Source organism: Hyposmocoma kahamanoa, unplaced genomic scaffold (assembly GCF_003589595.1).
Source record: "Hyposmocoma kahamanoa isolate Upper Pololo Valley unplaced genomic scaffold, ASM358959v1 92, whole genome shotgun sequence".
In the NCBI taxonomy this organism is placed as follows: Eukaryota; Metazoa; Arthropoda; class Insecta; order Lepidoptera; family Cosmopterigidae; genus Hyposmocoma; species Hyposmocoma kahamanoa.
Window position 1 is genome coordinate 19750204 of NW_020654748.1, and position 9526 is coordinate 19759729.

Here is a 9526-nt window from a genome sequence, read left to right on the forward strand (position 1 = left end):
TGACGCGTGCCAATATTAGATCTCGAAAGACCCAACTGAAAAATGGGGTGGAGGAGGTGGAGGTTTTTGGACTACTAATCCCCGGTCAATGGGAGGATGCACGCCGAATCGGCCGCGTCCTCAAGTTGCAGAACCAATGGGCGGAGGCTCACCGTTGGCTTGTCCACAAGCTGAATCAGCAACGTGGTCATACCTTCGTGGTGGTGAGCCTCCCCGAAGATCTGGTCCCAACTATCCTGAGGCATGGCCGGCGCTTCACCTTTCAGCTGGGCACGGTCTACCTCAGATTCAGGACAAGGAGGCGCCTTTAAACTGACGCACCATTAGAAAATAAGGCGTCACCAATACACAACTCGGACCGTATGCATGTTTCCCAGGAGCCCTCTACCTCCTCTGGTATCACCAGAGAAGGAAAAGGGCCTGCCTGAAGTGGTGCTCGCCTCTGTCTATATGGCTGAGGCTGATGTGCCACCACCGCAGGAAATGGTACGGCTAATTAACTACTGCGAGCAAAACGGTCAGCACATTATCGTGGCTACGGACTCCAATGCCCACCATCCTCTGTGGGGCATGGAACTCGCAAATGACAGAGGTAAAAGCCTAACAGAATACTTATTTACTACTAACCTTCAAATGCTAAATAAAGGTAAGGTTCCTACATCTATAAACAAAAGATGTAGAACTATAACAGTCCTAACATTAGTATCAGAGCAAGCGGTGAGTCTTGTCAAAAACTGGCATGTGTCTGAGGAAGCATCGTTTTCGGATCACAGATGGATAAGATTCACCCTACAAACTGCCACCAAAGAACACCAACCGAAACGGAATCCCCGAAAAACCGATCGGAAAATTTACATACAAAAACTGAACCAGAACCTAAGGGGACCGGTAAAAGCGGAGAGACTGCTGGACACTACACAAATAGAAACACAGGTCAGAGAACTAACAATAAACATATTGAACAGTTATAACTCCGCATGTCCGCTGACTAACTCGGCCCCTCGGCAAGGCCAACACTGGTGGGGGCCTGAACTAGAGAGGCTGAGAAGAAAGGTTAAGAGACGCTTCAATAGAGCAATGAACACATGCGCAGATGTGGACTGGGAGAACTACAAGACGGCCAAAACTAAACTGAAAAAGTGCATTCAAACAACAAGCTAAACTGGAACAAGCACTTGGACAATAAAATCAAGAAAGCTACAATCACCTTCTGGCAGTGTCATAGAATGATAGGTAAGCAATGGTTTCTTTCACCCAAAATAATTCTATGGCTCTACACAGCGGTGATAAGACCTACAATCAGCTACGGCGCGGTAGTATGGTGGCCACAAATCAAACTGACAACCACAGCCGACAAGCTGGACAAATTCCAAAGACTAGCATGCATGGCGACGACTGGCTGTATGAGGACTACTCCAACTGCGGCTCTTGAAGCGATGCTGAATCTGCTCCCTCTCCCACTGTTCATCAGACAGGAAGCGGTGACAACGGCGGTACGTTTAAATAAAGCTGGCCTTTGGAAGCACAGGAGGACCCCACACACAGAAATCCGTCCGTTACAAGATTGTTAATGAGGAACCGCTACGAGAGACGGCTGTGGACAGGATCCCCAGACAATACATTTTCAACAACAAAAACTAAAATACAGTTGTTTGAAGATCCCAATGAAGGACTAAATCCCAAAGAGGTTCGTATTTTCACTGACGGGTCCAGTGCAGGAACAGGTACTGGGGTATTCTCAGAAGACCTCAATATCAAGATTTGAACACCACTTGGCAGCCATAACACAGTATTCCAACCTGAATGTATGAATGTAGAAGAGTACAGAACCACTCAATTCGTACACTCTCCGACAGCATGTCAGTACTTCAAGCACTGGGCGGCTATGACATCAACTCAGGACTTATCCATGAATGCCACCAAGCACTCACGGAGATATATACGGTCAACCACGTAACACTACAGTGGATCAAAGGACACAGCGGCTCACGTGGCAATGACGCAGCAGATGAACTCACCAGAAGAGGATCGGAGATGGACGCCATAGGACCAGAACCTATAGTGTCCCTCCCCTATCAATGGTCAAGAGCAACTATACACAAAGGTACAAAAACTATTCATAATAACACCTGGACAACCCATACGGCTTGTAGACAGGCTAGGGAAGCACTCCCCATGTTTAACGTCAGTCTACCTCGTAAATTTCTTAACCTCAAAAGGAAAGTGCTGCGCATTCTAACTGCCGCTCTAACGGGTCATGGTCCATACAAGAAACACCTTTTCAGTCTAGGTATCACGGACAGCCCTCTATGCAGGGCAAAATATCTTGGAGTGCCAAGGTCGCTCCCGGAAGTATTCGAACAACCCAGAAGAGTGTTGAGATTTTTGGAGGAGCTTGGGTGGCACGAGTAGGACCCTGCACCCACTACACGCAAAATAGGCGCTTGGACGTCGAGTTGCGGGCAACAGCCCGTTATACCATACCATATCACACCAAGACCCAATTGAGCTCAGTCCACCTGTTTCGCTTTGTATATAGGGACACAGCATCGAATCAAAAATATCTATACTGTACTCAAGAGTAGTATCGCACAAAAAGTATCGTACTCATAAAAGGATTTTTCCTACTTAAAGGCAGAATAAAACGCATGAATTAAGTCTTTGTCTTTTTTTATTGACTCATGATTTTTTAATTGAAACAAATAATAAAATAATTTGATTAATACAATCAATTGATCAATTCAGTCAATCGTCATTTCATATAATTTGTGTTACTTAAATTTCCAATTTCCCGCACCTCCTCTGTACAATCACTTCAAAACAAAAATCTATTTGGTCACGGTCTGTTTCTCGTTTTTGATACTGTATTGCCTGCTTTTGATTACAAACGTTCTATAGAAGGGACAAACTTCTTTTAAAGAGGCCAATGGTGGCATACACTATACAGTCAAGTGTTTTGTGATAGAAATTGCCATTAAAAAATCGCTAGGTGGCTTGCGTTATGATATGAGGTGTCCTAAGTAGGAATTATTCGAAACGATACATGTCAAAAAGTCTAATACCTCAAACGTATCGAGTAGGTACAAAAGTATCGATATCGGGAAAAGTACTCGATACCAAAATGTATCGATACTTTTTCCGTGTCCCTATTTATATGGTACGGTTGTGTGATTGTCAAAATCGCAGTAAATTTCCTTATTGTGTTGTTTTGGATTTAAAAAATGATAGCCGCACCAAAAATATTACCCGTAGTAGTACTTTATATCATTGGTCAATCTTATTTTAATAAATTTTCAATTTTCTCTTTATCAAATTGATTCAGATGTTAAACGTTCGAAGTAGTTCAGCTACTGGCCACAAGATGGCAGCATGTTCATCAAATTTTCAATATAAAATCAAAACGTCGTAAATTGCAATAAAGGTATTGAACTTTCAACGATATAGCGACCGGGTAAAGTTTAAATTATATTAACAGTCCAGAATTTGTTACTTCTTTTCAGATTAGAAACTATGATCAATCATCGTCAAGGTGTTTATCATTTGTTTATGTGCGTTTTGGCGACAGGGGTTTCAATAGTAATCGAGGCTCAACGCCATTTTTTTTTCTTCCGTGGGTAGTATAATACTTGATTAGTATTAATATTTTGGGTTTTTCAAAATGAAAATGAAAAAAGAATATGTCTTATAATTATTAATACAAAGATCAAATGCTCAGAAAAAATTCCTTCGATCCGAATTCTTATATATGGCGCTACGACTAAAAAGTAGTTGAAAAACCAGGTACAAAGATACGACGCAAGCACATAGAAAAATTCGTGATGTCCGCTGGTTCGTTCCGTGGCTTAGTTGGTATAGCGTCTGGCACGGTATGCTAGAAGACATCTTCTTCATATTTGTATTAATAATTATAACAAAAGTGGTGTAATTTCGCATAAAAAAATAATTAAATATCAATTTAATAAAAAAAAATTAAAAAAATATTTGTTCAGTAAAATTAAACCCTGCTTGTCGTATTCGAGACTTTGTAATGTAGAAGTCGCTTTGAGTAGAATTCATAAATGTAGACTCCCGGACTCCAATTTTTACAACTGTATCTGTACTGGAAACGTATTATTTTGCAGACGTGGCCTTATTTATTTGATTATACTCAGTTAATAAAAACCCGTAAATACATACTTTATTGACTAAAATACATAATAATGTATGAAAACACTATTTATTTACACGTATGGACTGCGACGTGTGACGCGACGTGGGTGTGCGGTAACTGGCCTCGAAAACATCGGTACATGATACCCTTGGACCAAAATTCCTCCTTCATGAAGGTCGACAGATGTTTAGTTGGTATTCTCACCACAAATGAATTAAAATTCACATTGTGGCGGGACCCCAACCGTTCGACACACTTATACTCACAATATCCGCAGACATTCTGGAGTTATGAAGCTGTGACATCTATAAAAACGTCGTCAGTACAACACAATGGATGATTATGGCCAGTCGGGAGCGGGACGGTGCCACTAAGGTTATGACTAGTGGACCTCTTTTTCTTTTCCACCTTTTTGAAACCGTCTTCGTCGGACTGGTCGGCGACACTGCTCCAGACATGAGTTCTCGTTTCTCTAATTTCTAATATTACACCGAGGATGTGAATTGTTGTAGTTTGTTATAAAATATCATGATTGTTAGTTTGTTTAAGTAAAATGTTATGTTGAAAACAAATTATATATGTTTTATGACTGATAGCGAGTGTTACTGTTAACAGTGGCCGGAAAAAGGTGTTCAACATATATAGATACATGTACAGAGATAGAGTTGTTAAAGCCACCGAATGTTAATTTATTATTTATCGAATTCCGGATTTCCGAAAAAAATCAAACTACTGACCTATGAAGTCGACGTTGGATTTTTAAGTAATTTAATGGTGCCATGTAAAAATGCAGTAGTTAACTGGCTTCTACTAAAGCAGAAAAAACAAAGCAACGAGAATAGTCACTCTCCGCCCCTCCCTAGCTTTGGATACCGCATCGCGCCCCGGACATTGACGGAACGGCAACAAGGCAGCAAAACCATTTTCGGAAATCCAGAATTCGAAAAAAGTAATTAATTATTACTTGTCGCTATATCTATACATGTATCTGTATATGTGGAACACCTTTTTCCGACCATTTGTTATCAATCACACACTCAACATTAACATCAACCCATTTATGAGTCTCACTGCTGGCCACGGATCTCCTGTCAGGCGAGGGTTTTAAGCCGTAGTCCGCCACGCTGGCTTAATGCGGGTTGGGATCTTTACACGTATTCCGAGAACCATCACGATGTGTTCCTTCATCAAAAAGCTCATGGTAAATTTCAAGTTAAATTCCGAAAAACTCACGAAGTGCGAATCCGGAATCGAACCCACGTCTCTTGATTGAGAGGCGGTAGGACAAACCATTAGACTGCCACGGCTATAAATCACACATTGTCAAATTTATATAAAGTACCCAAAAATGTACAGCGTATACTTTATACATGCTGTTCTTTAATGTTAAGGAAAAAAACCCATTCAATATTGAACGCAAATTTTCAACAGCGAAGAAAAAGGAAACTTATTCATCCATGAACAGAAACATTTTACTTACAAAAGTTCGAAAGATTATTGTGTGAAAAAAATCTGTTCCAAGTGTGGTAAGTCCTGTTTCCGGATTGATAAATAAATAACGTTGTACATAATTTGGTTTTAAGTGAATATTGCTCGCTTTTGTGTCTCTAATTACTTTATTGTTAGGGGAGATTTAGAAATATAATGAGGTTCTTGTGTATGGCAGACAGTTGAAAACAGCACATTTTTTCCAGAAGCCCTTTATATTTCATTTTGTAGACGCATGTTTTGTCATTATAATATTTTTATATTTTTTAAATAGCAGTTGAATTAATGGGAAGGATCGGTTTTGCTTTCAAAATTGGGTGCCAAAAACATGCAGACCAAATCAAAATGGATATTATTGCTCAATATCACAAGGGCCGAGATTTCAAAAATTTTTGAAAAGCTACAAACAAGCTTAGCTCAAAACCGGGTGTTCCCGTTTCAATAGCGAGTGTGCACGATCCTAAAGAGATTGCGGAATTATTTAAACGCCACTTTGAGATCGTGCCATCAGCTAGCTCCGCTTGCGTGATGCGGGGGCTCACTGCTGAGGACTACATAGGGGATCCAATTGTTAGATTTACCGGCGAACAGGTTGCTCATGTTATAAAAAAAATAACTAGAGGAAAATCTCCTGGCTGTGATGGCCTCAATATTGAGCACTTGCAACACGCAGGTGAACCTACCGCGAGTGCTTGCGATGTTTTATAACCTACGCATAATTCATTGTTATCTTCCGGGTGAGTTCACCCACACTTTGGTTATACCTGTTATAAAAAACAAAACTGGTGATACGGCGGATCTATCTAATTATAGGCCTATATAGCTGGCAACCATATCAGCAAAGGTGCTGGACAGTCTGCTTGATAAGTACCTGGACAATCACCTTAAACTCCATGATGCTCAGTTTGGATTTAGAGCCGGTTTGTCAACCGAGATTGCTATTTTCAGCCTCGAGCAGACTGTACAGTACTAGGTAGTATCTAGGAGTACCCCTTTTTACGACTTTTTTGGATCTGTCAAAAGCGTTTGATCTGGTATCTTATGATGTATTGTGGAGCAAACTAAAGCATGACTCAAATCTACGATGCGAATTAATAAGTCTCTTTATATACTGGTACGGTCACCATAAGAACAAAGTGAGGTGGGCTAGCTCGTATTCAGATACGTATGGATTGGAGTGTGGGGTAACGCAGGGAGGATTGACCTCTCCCAAATTATTTAACCTGTACATTAAGAAACTGACGACATGTGTACTGACTCAGCAGTACACATGACGGATGTCACATTGACGATGTTTGTATAAATAATATAAGTTACGCAGATGACGTGGTGCTGCTGAGTCCATCCATCGGTGCACTTAGAAAACTACTGAGCATTTGTGAGACATATGCTGTCACATGGTTTGAAATATAATGTAAATTAAAGTGAATTTTTGATTTTTAAGTCATGTCCGAAATGGTGTAGAGCTGTGCCTCCCGTAGCTCTTTGTGGTATTCCCCTGAAACGTGTCACCAAATTCAAATATTTGGGTCACTGGGTCACGGATGACCTAAAAGATAAAGTTGATATAGAAAAAGAACGCAGGGCTCTGGCTGTTCGCTGTAATATGCTGGCACGGAGGTTCGCACGCTGCTCTAACGAAATCAAGATAACGCTATTCAAAGCTTTCTGCCAATCTTTCTACACTTGCAGCCTCTGGGTCTCATATGCGCAGCGGTCAGCCGGCGCACTGCGCGTACAATTTAATAACGCGTTCGGGATGCTGCTGGGTCTGCAGTGCTTTCGGTATGTTCGCGGAGACGGCAACAGATGGTTTCCACGCGATCCTGCGCAAGCGTACTGCGTCTCTGCCGAGCCGCCTGCGTAGATCAACTAACACCATCCTGAACGTTTTTACTGACCGGTGGTGGGACTCTCTGCTGCTACACCAGTGGATGTGCTTGCATGCGGACAAGCACATAGGTGGATAGTGGTAGCGGTTGAGACATATGACTCTTATCAATAATATGTATTCTTAATTTTAATTTAATGTAATGTATTATTTTATTTCATTTCATTTTTCTATGCTGTAATATTTGGCGAAATAAAATATTTTGAATTTGAATTAAGAGAAAAATTGAGTTTTGAAAGTTATTGAGTTTGGAAGTTAACGTCTGTATGACGTACTTCCTGAATATGTTTGATGAATTAATTAGTGTCAAATTTTTTTTTAGTTTAATGGCCTTGGTTGCATGCTATTTAGAGATTTTTTACTCATTATCCCAAGTCATTGTATAATTAATATATCATGATTTGTGATTTAATTTAGTTTTCGTTTTGTTTGCTTTTTATTTTGTAATTATTTATTTGTGTCTTAAACGAGAATTTGTGTTCATATTTGTATGGCCTACATTTATTTCTCTCGTGAGTTTGGGTGTAATTTGTGGTGGATTATGCGTGTGTCCATGGCGCCCGCGATACGTCGTTTTCCTAGTAAAGGGGCTATGAGTGTGTGCGTTATTACTATTGTTAATTGTGGTATGCAAATAAAAATATTTAATTTCTTTTTTCTTTCTTTCCAGAAGACTATATAAAAATCGTAATGTCGAAACAAAATTGTATTTAGCTGCACCGGAATTGACGACACGGGCTTGCAACTCGCTCACCTCACTTCCGGTGTAGGAAGCCACAGACACTGCGTCGCAGTTTGCTATGTACCATCTTCGAGTCACATTTGGGTCACGTTATTGCGGGTGTTTTCCATTTATTCAAAATTCTTCCATAAAATGGAATGTACTCAACCCGCTTTGGTATAACTTTTTGGTACGACCTCAATAACCTTCTTTCCCTGAAACTACTCGAAGTGAAATTATTTGTCTCAAATAACATCTATTTCAATACGCCAGGGAATAGGTTCTTTCCAGACGAGCTTAGTGCTCGAATATCATACTCTGTATTTAGTAATCGTTAAACTTTTGACAAATTATTAACAGAAACAGTGGTTTATACGGCAACACTCTCTCAGAATGACAGAATATTAATGGCACCGACTGTCTTTTACCTCACGTGGTTTACGTGCAGATAACACTGTGATTAAATAATTTTTCATTTATCTCCGACTATTACAAAGCATACAACAGATGTAAATTTTTTTGTCCAAAGTAACGTTTGTTCGAATTTTTATTAAACCGAAGACCGAATTATAACGAAACAGTTGTTCTTTCAGGATATGTTGAATGTTTATGGCAAAGGCACGATATCGGTTAGGTTAGGTTTGGCCAGCGGGACCGCGCGGATGCGCGAGGAGGAGGGTCGCGGGGGGAGAGACATGTCGGTGTGTCGTTGCCGCTCGTCCTGTCCTCCGCGACCCTGGCGGGGCTGCACCGCTTTTAATGATGCAGTGGCGGCGGGGCCGCGGGGGAAGAGACGTGTCGGTGTGTCGTTGCCGCTCGTCCTATCCTCCGCGGCCGAACGTGGGCGGTTGGCCCGTGGTGGGCGCTCCAAGGGACTCTCTTCGGAGAGTCCGCGCGGAAGCGCGTTAGGTGTTGCGGCGGAGCCTGTCATCAGATCCGCCGCGGGGGCTGGGGGAGCAGCCACTGAACTTCACAGTTGAGTGGATGCTGTCCTGGCCCCCCATGGCCCCTGGGTAGCGGACTCGGGGGAGTTCGTTGCCCAGCATAAAGGGGCCCGGGATGGAAGGCTCGTCTGGTGTTCGGCGAGCCTCACATTCGGAGTCGGGAGACCGATGTGTCTCCCTTCTCGAGGAGGGGCTGCGCAGGGCGCGGCCAGCCGCTAGTGGGGGCGCGGACGAGTGCAACAGCGTACCCGTACCCCCACCTACAGCGGAGGGGAGGAACACTCCGGGGGTTTAGTGCGGTCGGGCTGCTCCCCTTCAGGGTTCAGCCCAGT

General features: G+C 42.0%; 1 protein-coding gene across 1 annotated transcript; it reads left to right on the plus strand.

Moving 5' to 3' along the window:
• The first annotated feature begins 366 nt into the window (after window positions 1-366).
• On the plus strand, window positions 367-1161 carry LOC113236935. The gene has a single exon (XM_026473162.1). It carries the CDS (start codon window positions 367-369, stop codon window positions 1159-1161), a length of 795 nt encoding a protein of 264 aa, XP_026328947.1.
• Window positions 1162-9526: the final 8365 nt, after the last annotated feature.

Coding starts and splice junctions, on each gene's coding strand:
- LOC113236935 (XM_026473162.1), top strand. CDS start 367: ATGTTTCCCAGGAGCCCTCTACCTCCTCTGGTATCACCAGAGAAGGAA.